The 15,845-nt window shown below is 39.8% G+C and overlaps 1 protein-coding gene across 3 annotated transcripts; it reads right to left on the reverse strand.

Annotated features, from left to right (window-relative positions):
• Positions 1-1,443: 1,443 nt before the first annotated feature.
• LOC147129611 (DNA-directed RNA polymerase III subunit RPC4) lies at positions 1,444-14,009 on the reverse strand. 3 transcript variants are annotated; one of them, XM_086016839.1, is made up of 9 exons: positions 13,849-14,009; positions 13,232-13,451; positions 10,556-10,603; positions 9,879-10,035; positions 9,689-9,810; positions 5,003-5,081; positions 4,689-4,924; positions 3,518-3,670; positions 1,444-3,419 (listed from the first exon to the last, which is right to left on the reverse strand). In XM_086016839.1, the coding sequence occupies exons 2-9, from the start codon at positions 13,421-13,423 to the stop codon at positions 3,282-3,284; spliced, it is 1,125 nt and encodes a 374-aa protein (XP_085872965.1). In that variant the 5' UTR covers positions 13,424-13,451; positions 13,849-14,009; the 3' UTR covers positions 1,444-3,281. The 3 variants fall into 3 exon arrangements, with proteins under 3 accessions (XP_085872965.1, XP_085872964.1, XP_085872966.1); XM_086016838.1 differs by having other exon boundaries at positions 13,602-14,009; XM_086016840.1 differs by having other exon boundaries at positions 9,879-10,033; positions 10,557-10,603; positions 13,232-14,009.
• Between the last annotated feature and the right edge of the window lie 1,836 nt (positions 14,010-15,845).

Below are 15,845 nucleotides of genomic sequence, written 5' to 3' on the forward strand. Positions count from 1 at the left end.
AGAAACATGAGTCATGTGAAAATACGAAAATGAAAAAAAATGGAGATAAGTGTTTTTCACATGACAGCGACGATATGTGGAATAAGAGTTAATCCCCCCTGTTTTTCGTCATCTAAGGGGGCGGCCATTTTGTCACTTCTGTCGACTGAAAATTACAACTGCTCAGGTAACTACCAGTCACGCCTGACATGTTTTCTGAAGCTGAGCTGTGATTGGTCGTTACCAATTGGCCCTGAGCAACTGTGATGTCATTTTCAGTCGACAGAAGTGACAAAATGGCCGCCCCCTGAGGTGGCTAAAAAGGAATGGATTTTGCTGCTTAACTTATATTCCACAAACGCAACATTAATCGGCATGCCTCGTTTCAACTAGTGGACCTGCATGGAACATATTCTTGAAAAAAAAAATGTTTTGATTGACTTCCCTTCTTAAGAGAAAAGTGCACAAATCAAAATCAAGAGCAGCCGCTATTATCTTTAGATGGCCAAAACACATTTGTACTGTATGTATATAAAATAAATGACTCCAACATTTAACGTGATCTCATGCAGGAAAGCTGAAAGATGCTAATGTTCAAAGGTATTCATTTAGCAATGTCTATTGACATGGCTGCCAATGTCTTTCAGTCTGCGTTGTAGAAATATTTTCTGTGTTGGAAAAAAATGTGATTCACCGAAAACAATCTCTTGATATAGAACTGGTGAAACGATCAAAATTCGTACATTTTAAAAAGACCAACGTATGGGATTGGATCAAAATGTATTTGAATGTTGCATTTAGTTTTGTAAGTGCTGGCGGACATTGGAATATTCCTTTTCCTGTATCAAATGTACACACATGCGCTAGTGATGGGGAAATGAAGCTTCATGAAGCACTTTGGATATGTTGGGATATTCTTTACTCTTGTATGGTGTTCTTGGGTTAAATATAAAGGCTACTGCAATGGAAATGTATTACATTCAAGAGTGCCATCTGAGTAGTCCAAAATGATCACAAGTGCTTCATGAAGCTTCATTTGTCCATCGCTGTCATGCGATGCAGCTAAGTTGGCGCTATACTTGACAGTATCTTCCACACTAGGAAGACTGGGAGTGTGTACAAGAATTGCAGCTTGACTGAAGTCGGATCATTGCTATTAACTAATTTTTATGTAACATAAGCTTGTGCAGATCCACATATGACTGAAATGTTGTTATCACGTCCCTGAAACATCCATTCATTATCCGAAAGGCTTATCCTCATGAGGGTCGCGGGCGTTCTGCAACACTACCCAAAACAAAAACATGCTTTTCATATTTTCCTCAATTCTCAATCATCCCCCAAAAATTATTTCACATATGATCGGCCATCAAACTTTCTTTTAGGTTTTTTTTATTTTTTGAATGTTCTGTAATATTAAGGAGTGTGACTTAACAGGAACATACTCTTAGGATTTACAGAATATTACCTTGTATTAAATTGTATTGTGTTTTGAATAAACATTTACATCCACTTTATGTCAAGTTGACCTGACACCCACAACGCGAGGAAAAAAAGGAGGTGGATGGGGGGGAGTAACAATTCAGGAGAAGAACCCTCGAGAAATGACCAGAAAAGAAGAAAAACTCTGTTAGCAAAACTACAAACAGTATTTACAAAGTGCGCATTAGAAGACAATCATATTTTACAAATGTAAGTTTTAGGCTAGTTTGTTCTTTGACGCAGTCACTGCAGTTCTCTCATCTAGTTTTTCCAGACAAGAAACATTTCATATTCTCAGAAATACCACCTTTACAACAAACATGTATTTGTACATTACTAAACAATAAAAAGTGCTTTCTTTACAGAACATCGTCAAAAGCAAGGCTACTGAAATACAAAAGCAGACATCTGAACAACAGACGTAAACCATTGGGGCTATGCCCTAAAATGGACTACTGTATTTTAGAAACAATGAACAGCAAATGAAACCCATAGTTACTGAAATTAAACCTCTCTCGTTAAGGAGGGAAAAAACAACCATTTTGCCATGTAAAAAAGCTTGAAGTCATTTAAAAACAATGTTTGGAGTCAATAGTTTAAAAACCTTCGAAAGTGGCTCCACATAAACAAATTAACTGTTGAACATTTGAATATTGAATTTAAAAACAACAAGCATAGGCAATGCTAGCAGTAATGAATTTGGGGGAATCAAATCCTGTGCATTATCTTTTCTGCATACATGCCACATTATTTGTTGCAGTCCCGCTCTTTCGAGGCTTTTACAGTATATTACAAAAATAAAGGGGACAGCTGAAACCAGTTGTTTACACAAAAAAAGTATATCATGGTAGTGTTATCACAATACCAAAATTTTGACCTCGATACTATACCTGCGTAACGTGCCTCAACGCCGGTACGGAAAACGATACCATGGCAAAAACTCATAGCATCGGTAAAAAGTAGGGATGTAACGATTCACTCAAGCCTGAATTCGATTTTCAATTCCCAATTTCGACTCAATTCGATATAAAAAAGAAAACAAACAAAATCACAAATTTTACAACCAAAAGATAACATCTGCATTTTATCCTAGTTACAAACAGTAACTTTTTGTAACTTTACAAAAAAAAAATGAAAATGAACTAATTTAGACCGTTTAACTCATTCACTGCCAGACATTTGCAGACCCTCTTTCACCCTAATGTTTGAAAAAAATAAAAAAATATATAAGTTCCTGGGCTTGAATGGCTGGTCTGTGAAAAGACAAGTCAATTTGTTAATGGCAGTGAACGAGTTAAACTACACTTTTGTCTTAGTGTTTTGTTAGTGCCAGAACTAAACATGACAATAAATAAATGTACAATAGATTTGACTGTTATCATTACAAATTCTTTTGTGATCAAAATTTCAATATCAATTCTTTTATTTTTGTTTCCATCGATGGATATTTCAAGTTGTTTAAATCGATTTTATGTCGATTTCCCATGAATCGTTACATCCCCAGTAAAAAGCAGTGGAATAATAGCTCACAGCTAAACAACTTCAAATTCTTATTTTGTACTAATTCAAACAATCCCTCACTATAAAGGGTTATAATTAAAAATACATTATGAACATTTTTTAACACTTTAGAACAATTAAAAATCATTTATTTGTATTTTTATTTTTTAAATGTTTGAAAGTGAATAAAAACTCGTTCTTTTTCAGTCAGTTATTTGCAATGACAGTTGATTATTGAAGGTATCACTCCAAGCTGCCGCGTTTGGAAGGCGGGCCAATACGACACACACAGATGGGCGTAGATGTGATCGACGAGATGATCAGGATCCTTGTTGCTGTTGTGTTGATTGTTCCAATAAAGTTTGGAAATTTGGAGATAAGACCAGTTTATGTTGGATGTTTCCTAACACCATCATGTCTCCAGTCTTACGGTCGGACAGATTCACAGACACCAGTTGCTGAAAACAACAACACAAAAGTGATTGTTTTTTTTTTAAATGTCCATTAATGTCTATTATTTAGTATCTGATAATTGCTTTTATACACTTTTGATAACCTGGAGGAATGACAAAGCCGTTCCATCAGTGATGTCCATGACAATATCACCCAGCTTCATCTCCACCTTTCCGGACTTTCGTATTTGGAGCTTCCCCAGAAATCCCTCTGGGAATTCTGACAGCACAGGTGAGCACTTCGCCGAAGGAGACTCCTGGAGAGATTCAAGGACAGACGCAGTAATTCATGGGTGAGGAGTGCAAAATAATACTAGGACCCGACCGTTTTTTTGAGGCCGGTGCCGATTAATCGGACGATTATTTTGACAAATATATCATGCATGAAATAACAATTTATAATGTCTACTTATAATTATATATAGGGATGTAATGATTCAGTCAAGCCCCGATTCGATTCAATTTTAAGATCCCAATTTTGGATTCGATTCAATTTTTTAAAAATTGCTACCATACTTGTCTCTCTGTGCACTTGTGTGGTTCTGCAGCCATCCACAAACGCAATACACAATGATGTTTGGCGCAAAAGCATAATTTGATCTTCACATTCAAAATGTATTATGCATCTGGAATGAAAAAACGTTTCAAGACATAATTTTCTAGATAAATTCAATCAACTCGATATTCGATTAATCGAATCGATTAATCAGGGCGAATCGATTTTCGATTAATCGTTACACCCCTAATTATATATATTCCATTTATAATGTATATTTTTGCAAGGTATCAGTCTCGAGTGTGGCGGTCTAGCTTGTCCTCGTAAAATCCCACCAGTTTCTTTCATTTTAACATGTTTTTGACTTGAAAATAAATGTGATAAAATACACAGCGGTGGTCTCAAACCTCCGGGATAATTTGCGGCCCCCTAGTTGATAGCAAATATAATGACAGTGTGGCCCTCCATGTTTTTTTGCCCTCTGTGTTTTGTGTGTGTGTTTTTTTAATCACTTATGGGCCACGTAGCTCAGGCCCATGACTGCTTTTGGCGAAACATAATTCTGAAGCGACACCCAAGCCAAAGGAAACCATAACCTATCACCCAGTCCCATTCGTGTCTTTTCCTAAACCTGCCATGATGAGAACGTTTGGCAACGAGAACAGCCAATTTCAAGAAAAACACTCTGACTGCTCTCCGCGACCCACCCAAAATGGGTCAAAAAATGACGTGTCTTCTTTGTGCAGAAATAATTACCAAAATACCCACTGTTGACTCACTTGTGCTTTCCCATGCAGAGGCTTGTCCTTGGCAACTTTCTCAAATCTTGGTTCTGAGTCTGCTTTTTGTGCTCTTACAGGCATACAGTCGGGTAACTGCAAGAAGAAAAGCTCCTCCTTGCCGGACAGGCAGAGACTCTGCAGTCTCTCCACTAGAGATGGCTGGTCTCTGTTATGGCCTGTTGGAACCTGAGGTCCAGCGGACGGCAATCCCACAAGAGGCTTCTCTCGGCTCGCTTTAAAACAACGAGAGACAACGGCAGTGTCAAAGTGTCATGGAATAGGCGTGTTTGGATAGAGCTTGCTTTTCTTACATGTTGTGCTTGTCTGACACAAAGGCAACTGGATAGGTTTCAGTTTGGCGTCATTCCTTAAACTCGGATCACATATGAACTGGGGACACAAACAAACAGACAATAATAGCAACCGTCATTTTGCTAAGCGAGACAGAGAAATGTATTTTCTCTGTTGTTGGACTTACAAAGTCCGCCATGGCCCAGAACGTTTACATGCAGTCATATTCCGAATTCCGATTCCTCAGTCATTCGGAATATTGAGCGGACTGTTCAATGGGAATGGCCAGGCTGCGTCCGGTCTGCGCATGCTCTGTCTTGACGTAAATGACGTCGTTGTCTACGCACTTTAAAATGGCAGCGTCTTACCAGAGCTCATCTGCGACGGCAGAAATTGTTTTGAAGTACTGCTAACTTGTTTTTATCAAGATGCTGCTTTAATAAAAGCAGAGCATGCCACTTTACCCTTTTTTGCCAGTCCGTCTTCCGCCCTCGTCCCTCTGTACTTATTCATAAAAATTATTGTCCTCCGACCCCGTCCGTCCTCGTCTTTATAAAGCGCTTCTGTCCTTATATTCCGTCGGCCCCCTGGCTAATTTCCTATGCACGTCCACTGACCGACTTGGAGTATCGTGAGCGGATTGAATTGTTTAACAACTGTTTAAGTAAGACAGCTTCTTAGCTGCCAGCAACCACCATCGTGATGTGATGATGATGATGACGCGGACAAGCCAGGGGACATTACGAGAATATTTAAGATTGCATAATAACACAATACTATTGGGTTTTGTTGCTCGTTTTCACATTTTATTGTTATTTCGAAATAAAAATAATTGTTGCAAAATAAGGCAATGTTATTTTAGGAGGAGAACGAACGTCTTCCACTTGCGGGCCATAGTAATCAAGTGTTTTTTTTCCGGGACATGACCCCGGTTAGGGACGATTAGAGGGACGGACGAAAAACTACCTCCACCCTTCCTTGGTCAGTCCTTTTTAAAAGAGCTCTCGTCCTCCGTCCACAAAATGGGCGTCTGTCCGTAAAAGTTCTAAAATAGTGCTAAATAGATGATTGAACTCCATCTTGATGTGACGTTTACATCGATCTCCGCGTCACACGGCTGTAACATGGCTGATCTGATGGTGGAGCAAGTAAACGGACGATCAGAATAGATCACGTCACACGTAACCAGGTGACCAGAGACAAAAAAGTCTCTATGTAAACCTGGCTACAGTTAGACCTAGGGCTGAGCGATTTTAGGAAAACAATTGTATTGCGATTCTTCTGACAGATGTTGCGATTTCGATTTAATTTGCGGTTTTCTTTAAAATCAAGCTTCAGTGCAATAGTCACAGTAACATTTACAAACATGACACAAAATGCCATTAGACCATCAAAAGCATTCAAAGCTATTACTCTAATAATGCAAGGACACTAAAGGGGTTTTGTGAGGGAGGCAGTCCTTTTTCGAGTTTTTAAAAATGGTTCAAGTAAAGTATTACTGTACTACTTGCCGTATAAATATGCATTTATGTGCAATTGTTTGGATAAAAACCCATTTTTAACCCCCAAATGTTTTACATTTTGTACTAATGTACATCTTCTTTGTACATAAGTCAATATTTTTCCCATATTTTTGCTAGAGACAAAGTGATGGTGGGGCCGGGATGGCCATGTTTTCACTAACAAGTTCATTTGATATATTTTTTGATCAGGAAAATGAAAAGAGTTGTCATTTTCTATTTTATCCATTCATTTTGGAGAAATTAGGAAATAAGTGAATCCATGAATAACGCCCCTTGTTAATGAGGAGAATGGCCTCGCCCCCTACCATTCTATCCTTGTTCGGCCGGAGTCACTGGAGGAACCGATTCCAAACTCTCCATTGGAAATCATTGTACTTTTATTGCTTATAATGTCCAAAAACTGCGATCAATTGGCACCAAAATTTATGTGGGCATCCTTACTAATGACCACTTCAAAATGTGAAAAGGATTAACCTCTCCGTGGCCGATTTATATGAGAATGAGGAAATGTGGAAGTGAGCAGAACTACGTAGATTTATGCTGCGACGAGCACACACTGCTTCTTTGCTAAAATAAATAAGTAAATAAAGATCCACGTCTGCCTCCTGAGAGTTGACACGAGTTTAGCGTCGCTAAATGTCCGAAATATAACCAGTCGGGGTTCGTGTGCGCATTCATGCTCTTGTCCGCTTCAGCCTGTGAAAGTGGAGGAGCAATCGCCACAGTATTTTTGATTTTGTGGAGGTGATCATGATGAGATCACGTTTTATGTCAATAAATCCAAACTATTGTGCAGAACACTTTTATACTTTCACAGGTTGAAGTGGACAAGAGTAGTAATGTGCATTTGCATTTTGGTGGCGATGGGTCGCCGCTTTGGACAACAGAACTGACAAAGCGAGCAATATTACCACGCTTGGCTCCCTCCCGTGACGTGGACCGCTGAGACCGAAAAAATAACAAGCCCAGCCCCAAAAAGGGGCGGGGCAATTTGTCGTAAATCTAATCAAAAAAAAAAAAAGGCCTTAAATCACTACAGTCTTTTGGGTGGGCATTTTAGTACTGATGTCATTTTTACATGCAAACCTATTATATAAGTGCCAATGTTAAGCTCATCCAAGTGTCCCTTTAAACTGCTTCAAACAGAGACTGAGGGCTTAGCGGTATGGCTTGAAATACATATCATAGTATTATTTGAATCTTTTGGTCCTAACAGTAATGGTGAGTGTAAAAGTCACAATGAGAATATTTGTGATTGGGTTATTTAAGCTGTTGGCGAGTGTTGCCCTCGCCTTATTTTTTGTCTAGGTGCGTGTTGATTGTAATACAACATTTCTGTCCATAACTGCTGGATTTCCACCCTTACGCGGTTCTAGTCAGGCATTTTGCTATTCTGAACTCTGCATTTTACCTTAGCGATTAGCAAATTTAGCGAGCCCTCGTTCGCCACCGCGGTGAAAACGCTACTTGTTAGTGGGGTCGTTTATTTATCACAACGGAGGAGATGATGCGCAGCACGCAGCTCGCTGCTGCTTTGCACGGACTTACATATAGTAGAAATAAAGACCGTGCTGCTACAAGGAAAGCTAGTTTAGCGCCTAGCATTCAAGCAGCCGCGAACGAAATGACATTCAGGAGTACGGGCGACAGCGTGTAGTAGGGCACCATTGGCGCTCTCGAAATCGCGTTGTCTGAGATCGCGATTACGGTCACAAAACGATAAATCGTTCAGCCCTAGTTAGCCCCCACATATAAATAACCCGATTGAAACGGCGCCGCGCGGACGTCATGGCGCAATTATACGTCACTGCCGCTTGTTACTTGCTTCCGTCAATAAAACACATTACAGTGATCCCTCGCTACTTCGCGCTTCAACTTTCGGGCCCACGGTGCATCGTGGATTCATTCATAACAAATTAAAAATGAAACAACACAGCCATATCAGCAGCTATATTGCAGAAAGACGCATTGTTTCAAAGATATGAGTTGACTCGGAGGCTTTGTACATACCCGCAGGCTCTCATAAAAGGTGGTGACTCGTTCCCAGCGAGAGATCGACCAACGAGAACACAAGTGGATTTACTTTTTCCACACACTGTACTGTACGTGAGCTGACTCGGTGCGCGTCATCGCAGCCTCTCGCTTAGTCTCGTCCACTATTCAAATGCACCGTTGATTTAGCCAGAGTCAAGCCGGATACTTTCTCCTCCATATTTGTAATGATGTGTTTGCTCGAATAGTTTTGTAAAAATCGGATAGTACAGTACATGAGCTGTGTTTATAATTCGTGAGCGCAGGTCCCGACCGGCTAGCGGCACGGACGACTTAAGACATCGCCAAATAAAGTGTGAAAGTGTTTGTTACTTTTGTCTTAGGTTGCCTTAAAACAGCTTACCGCAACTACAATCCCGCGTTGCATTTTATCCAAAGGACTTTATTGATGTTATTGTGCAAAGATAAAGTTAATGCATGATCCCCTCCGGCGGCCGTGCTTCTTCTTTGTTTTTAAATGAAGTAGGAGGCAACAAAGGGAAGAAGAAAAAGCAGGAAAAGAAGAAGGAGCGGCCATTTTTACTTTCACTTTTCACGACGACGACAAGCGTTATTTAGAAGTGTGGGAACCATGTCGGGGGTTTGCAACAGCGAAACAGAGGCGCAAATCCCCCCCCAATATAAAACTGTACAATGAATATTATATAAAATAATAATAATAGTCATAATAATAATAAGACAGATGCTACTTCGCGCCGGGTTCTGGCCCCCCATTAACCGCAATAAATGAGGGGTCACATTATATTCATGTCACTCACCCCACGAATGAAGCAGACGGTTTACTCCTCGTTTTGAAAGTGTGGTGTCGTACTTACTCTAGCTTTTGCCATGTTTTGCTTATCACTAAATGTGTTTTTCCCATGGGTTGCGCACCAAACAGCGCGCATATAAGCACTTCCTGCACTACAAAGACCGAGATTCCTTGCGGTTGAGCATGCGCAGAGTGTCCCGTGCATTCGAGGGACAGTATTCCGATGCCGAATAAAGGCACATTCGGGTTATTGCGTGTGTTTTACATGGCTTTTAAAAATCAGAATACTGCCAATATTCATGTTTTAAAAGGCTTATTGACTGCATGTAAACATAGTGACAGTCAGAGCCTTTGCCGTGCATTGAGGACAATTTACTCACATCATCTCTCTGCAGTATTCTGAGTAACTCATCTTCATGGTCGGAGTCTTGCGGCTCTTTTTTGACAGTTTTGCATTCAGGAAATGCAGTGGCTTCACACACTCCTGGAGCAGCAACCCAGCCTGCAAGATTAAAAATGTGTAACGTGTAGCAAAGACGGAACATTGCATAATATATAACGGGCATGAACCTGTTTTCCGCAGCGTGTCAGCAGGACCCTGTTCAAAGATGGAGTGAGACTGGATAGTCTGTGGCTTCCCTTTCCTCCTGCCTCTGTTTTCTCTTCTTCTATCATCCCTCTGTTTGCGCTCTCTTTTAGGCGTCACTTGAATCTCTTCCTTTAATCTCCAATTAGATATATTTGAAGTGGGTAAGTGCTAATTACACCGGTCAACACATTTTTACAAAATGTTTTAATCAGAGATGCAAGTAAACTTTTCTTGATTATTTCTTTGCGCTGATTCCGAATTTGCCCTCGTTTTTTTCTCCAGCACATCCGATTTCCATAATAATAATCATCATAATAAATGATATCATATAGAAATATATTTCATAAGTTTGTGAATTAAGGGTTAGGTCCAGCAACAGGTGGATTTTTTTTCTGAAAAAACCTAGATATAAATATAATGTTACAACGCAGGGTAAAATCCATATTGCGGCAAGCTTGTATAGGTCAAACTTGAAAACAATGAAAATATGTCAAATACCTGATGTACAACAAACAAAGTGAAGGCATTTTTGAAATCAGTGTCAACATACATTTAGGGACACAAATAGCCATCTCTGATTAAAGTTTGCTTTTGACCAGTGTTAGAAAATGACAAAATAATATATTACTATATTGGACTCTTTAATGATGAACACTTACTCATCTTTGCTTTTCCTCACAGCATTGATGTTTGGCTCAAATGTTTTCTTGGGAGAACAGAAAAAAGGTTTAATTAAACTGTGTGTAAAATGGTACAGATGACAGTCCTTTTTTTTCTTTTTAATTAAACCCACCTAGCATTTTCCATGTGACTACTCTGACTTTAAAGTGACATGTTATGGAAAAATCACTTTTTTAATGGCTTGTAAGTTGTAACACAACTAGGTAGGGGTGGGCGATATGGGCAAAAAAAAAAAAAAAATCTCAATATTTTTTCAAAAAAATCGATAACGATAATTTGAGGATATTCTACAAAAAATATTTTAAATCTGCACTTGCTTCACAGACCAATTTTGGATGGACAGCGTTTGTGAACAACATCTCTTTTAAATTGCTAAATATAGCTTCTGCAAAACATAATTATATTCTATGACAATATTTAACAAAAAAGAACAAAACATTATGTCAAGACTTACATCGATTTTGGGGAATATTAATGTCATTTAACTGTCTCTGCTGTTATTCCATAATGATGTGACATTTTGAGCTGCAGTAATTACTGGTGTACCACTGCCAACTACTAGAGCAATCAGAAAGAGAAAAAGGTGTTAACTACAGCAATCAGAATGAGAAAAAATGTATTTGATATGTGACGTGTGACCAAGTGTCACCCAGCAAGGGAAAAGAAAAAGACGTCGTCATGACAACACCCATTTGAATACATTGCCCAACGTAATTCAGAATAAAGTTGAATAGCAAAACTGCAATTTACGGAAAAGTGCATTTTACCACTCATTCATCGCTGTGATATGTAGACTTAATTCATGTTTGGGTGTATTCTGGTGTCACACTAATAAGCCATCGTAGTTTGTGCAACAACATGCCTCGGGAATACAGGCTGGTTATGAATGATGCGGACTAAAAGACTGTAAACTGAATGTTAACCAATCATCCAGGATGTCACGTTTGACTTGCTCGTACTGAGTGTGTGCGTGTGTGAGTGCGTGCATGCGTTTATATTTCTTGGTTCAACTCGGCTACTCTTTTCTGAGTGTGTGTGTTTAAGCTTTTGTTTAGCTTGCTTGCGCGGTCGCCAAGTTTTCCTCGTAACCCGTATGGCTCGTGGTGCAAGAGAATTGCCCTTCACGGTGACCGTTTTGGCACATCTAACAATGTTAGTCCCACAGACGTCAGTCTTGTCAACCCCAAATCATATACAGACTACGGACGACGTGGACTCGCGCCTCGCTATGAATCTTCGCTCGACACTCCTTCATATTTGAAACAGCTCGGCTGCAGTGCGGACAGAGTCAGTGACCGGGTCCTGCCCGCTGATTCGGCGAATGATTATCACTTCCTCCTCCTCTGCCGTCAATGCGCACTGATTTTTTAGCATTTCCTCATACTTTGCGGCCGTCGACTGACTCGAGTCAGAGGTATTTATACTCGATAATGTAAAATGACACATCGTGAAAGCAAGATTGACGATGATATCGATAACGATATATATCGCCCACCTCTACAAATAGGTCTAACAAAGTTAATTTTTGTGAGTAGCCTACATCCAGAAAATGTCTGCGAGCAAGCCGAAACACTATCCTGTCAAAGCAAAAGTCAAGTCTCACTTTTCTTTCTTCAAATTTAGTGCTGCCGCACAAGTAGTCAATAGCAACCTGGTTACTCCCTCCCCTGTCAGTGAGACAGGACTACCCTCTAAAAACTGGCTAATTTCAATGAGGCTCTAAAAATAGGGTGAATTGTGCATTTTGACAATATTGGACATTTAAATCCCTGACCTGTAACTGTTTAAATTTGTGGGACAATTGTAAATGTCGTGGATGAATTTTGGCATATTACATTGGCACCATTTTGTGGCATCTTGGTGCCAATTAACTACAATACTATATGTTGAAGAGAATGGGGAGCTTCATTTAGCCAAAAGTAGTGCTTTGCCACAATCCTTTGGCAATTTAGTACCAAGGAACCATGTTGAAGTGAGTTGAGAAGTTTCATTTAGACAAAAGCAGGGCTTTACCTACATCTTGGAGCATCTACAGCAGGGGTCACTAACTCCGGTCCTCGAGGGCACCTGTCCTGCAGGTTTTCAAACTCTCCCTGCTGTAACACACTTGTTAAAATGATCAGGATCGTTATCAGGCTTCTCAAGAGCTCGCTGATGAGCTGATCATTTGAATCAGGTGAGTTACAGCAGGGAGAGATTGAAAACCTGCAGGACACGTGCCCTCGTGGACCGGAGTTGGTGACCCCTGATCTACAGGGATAAATTATTTGCAAATGTTCTGTATTTACAGCAGGGTCCCTATCCTCCTCCAATAGGAGAACGTTGTTGTTGTTGTTAGCTTGCGCGCATATTCTAAAGCAGGGTTGTAAAACATCTTTTTCACGGGCCACATTGTAGTTAGGGTTTCCCTTGGAGGGCTGTTATGAATTTGTAACTATGTTTCAGTGTTATTATTCATTACATATGACAATTTGACATTTGGTACAGAGTTTAGCAAGCATCACATTAGTTGACATGCTTGATTTGCTTTCACGGGCCACAGAAAATGATGTGGCGGGCCAGATTTGGCCCCCGGGCCTTGAGTTTGACACAAGTTGTAAAGTGACTTCACATTTAAAATCAATTACTGCCGTTATGCAGGTGACTTAGATACCTTTGTTTTCTTCAGGGCACCTCCTAGTGTCAGATCCCGATTTCGGAGAGACGGCAGTCTTCGAACGGCGACTGGGGAAGGGAAGCATCCGAGACCGACGCTCTGCAGTCCTCTGCTCGCAGTAAGACTCAAAGTAGCCCCACTGTTAATGCCTGAAGAACAGGGGACCTCGTCTGCATCCTTCGTTGCCATAATCCAAGACGGCTAGATCCCTTTGTGTCTGCAAGGACAACGTTGCACATCTCCTTTCCTCGAAACGGGTGTTTATTCGAACAACTAAATCAGACTAAAAAGCTCTTATTTCGAAAGTAAATGCACGATATCCAGTGTTTTATTTCTGGAAATAACCATGGCTACTAATAATACCCACCAAATGCCAATTGTTTCGTTTTCGTTTCTTTGAAGCCTATAGCGCAGTCTTCCAATTTAAAACATTTCGTTTCTAAATGAATTTACATGAAACAAATGGTTTCAGCCAAATGCAGTCAACAATTAAAGCGTCGTTTGCCCACAACAAACTCCCAAATGCTACTACTTCCGGTCCAAGACTTGCATTTAAACACAATAGAACTCGGCTAAATGCAGCAGGTCGTGGTCGTCTGTGGGATTTCGCTTACGTCGTGTGTTGCAGGCAAACGTCTTGGTCCTGCCCCCATAAAAGAAGGAAAATCATACACGGGGAAGGTACAATATTTAAAACGCAGCATGCTATTTTTTAGCTAGGTTTCCTCCGGCAACACTTCCATCCTGTTGTGTTTACGTCCTGTTTTTGTCTTAAAACGACAATACCATACTCCAGCCACAAGAGGGAGGCGTTCTATTACCGTAACAAGCCATTTCAAGCTATTGCTGCACTATTATTAACAATATTGAACGGATGTACATGATCTGTAAAAAAAAAAAAGTCAAGCTACCATCTATAAAAGTAAGAAGTTAAACTAGCCTTCACTTGATTTTCATTGTACTCTGCATTACGGTAATGCACTGTGAACGCAGGCCAATTTCAAAATGAGATCTTAATAAATAAACGTGGGTATTGACAAATGTAAGATGATACAAATTATCTTCCCTTTGATAATTATAGAACAACATTTCTGTCAGTTACTAGACTACCCCCAATACATCAGCCATGTTTTTGTTTGGGTCCAAATCTCTTGTAGCCTTTCAGAATAAAATATATTTGAAATCTGCATAATTATTTGACTGTCATAACCTCTAATTCCAGATCAATCAATAAAACATTATTTTTTATAGCACTTTTCATTCATAAAATGCAACTCCAAGTGCTTTACATTAAGTAAAATCAACACCTCCAAGCACTTGTCCAAATACACACACGCAGACACACAGGTTAAAAATTATCCCGTAACAAGCCAAGACACAAATAATCACAAAATAATAACAATGGTCACCAGCATGGAGCCCAGAGTACCGCAGCGCAACGTGAGTCTGCACACACAATCGTGGTCCTCCAAACAGACCTTAAAATATAAACCATGTATGAGGATAAGACGCAATAAATAAAAGTTAGTAAATAGAAGCAGCTAAAATAAGTGTAGGAGCCAATTTCATCCATCCATTATCCGTACCGCTTCTCCTCACAAGGGTCGCGGGGCGTGCTGGAGCCTATCCCAGCTGTCTTTGGGCAGTAGGCGGGGGACACCCTGAACTGGTTGCCAGCCAATCGCAGGGCACACAGAGACAAACATCCGCACTCACAATCACACCTAGGGGCAATTTAGAGTATCCAATCAACTTACCATGCATGTTTTTGGAATGTGGGAGGAAACCGGAGTGCCCGGAGAAAACCCACGCAGGCACGGGGAGAACATGCAAACTCCACACAGGGAGGCCGGAGCCGGGATCGAACCCACGACCTCTGAACTGTGAGGCGGACGTGCTAACCAGTCGACCACCGTGCCGCAGGAGCCAATTTAATATTCGTAAATTTTTTGTGTGTTACATTAATTATGCAATGTTGACATATTCACACAGTATTTGCATATTTGATAATTTAGTAAAAAATAATTGTTTTATTATTTTATGCATATATTAGACTTCATTTGTTTATAATATACAGATATACAATATGTTAAAATACTTTATTATTGTACCTATTTGTTAGAGTGTCACATGACTGGCGAGAGTGTACAGTTAAGTTCGAGTGAGCTGGACGCTAGACAGATGAGGTCAGCTCATGGTAGAAACGACACAGTTTTTTGACCAAACAAACAGGCAAATAGAAGACTTTTTTTTCGTACAACCTTTTGTTTATTAAATAGTAAAGACCAAGTCGTTGTCCTGTCGTTTGCGTTCAAGACTCATCATTACTCTGACCTCAAAGGTGTTTCGTTTTGTGGAATAACACCTACAATAAGTAATAGTATGTTAATAAAATAAAGTCATAAATGGACATTAATAAGAACCTCCACACACAGGGCTGAACAATTTTGAAAATAAATAAATAATAGAAAATGTATTGCGATCCCCCCTCATCAATATTGTCATTGTGATTTATTAGGCAATTATTTCAAGATCTCCTTCCCATGTATTCTTTAAATGCAAGCAATAAATGAATTTAAAAAATAAAATAAAAAATTAAAATAAACAATAT

This window comes from Filicampus tigris, chromosome 19 (genome assembly GCF_054856515.1).
Source record: "Filicampus tigris isolate MCC_2025a chromosome 19, RoL_Ftig_1.0, whole genome shotgun sequence".
NCBI lineage: Eukaryota > Metazoa > Chordata > Actinopteri > Syngnathiformes > Syngnathidae > Filicampus > Filicampus tigris.

Excerpts from the sequence above, each read along its gene's own strand:
- LOC147129611 (XM_086016839.1), bottom strand. The coding sequence starts at position 13,423 with ATGGCAACGAAGGATGCAGACGAGGTCCCCTGTTCTTCAGGCATTAAC. Across the intron at positions 3,671-4,688 it reads CTCTGCATGGGAAAGCACAA|GAGTCTCCTTCGGCGAAGTG; the intron begins GTGAGTCAACAG and ends GAATCTCTCCAG. Across the intron at positions 3,420-3,517 it reads CGGCTTTGTCATTCCTCCAG|CAACTGGTGTCTGTGAATCT; the intron begins GTTATCAAAAGT and ends TGTTGTTTTCAG.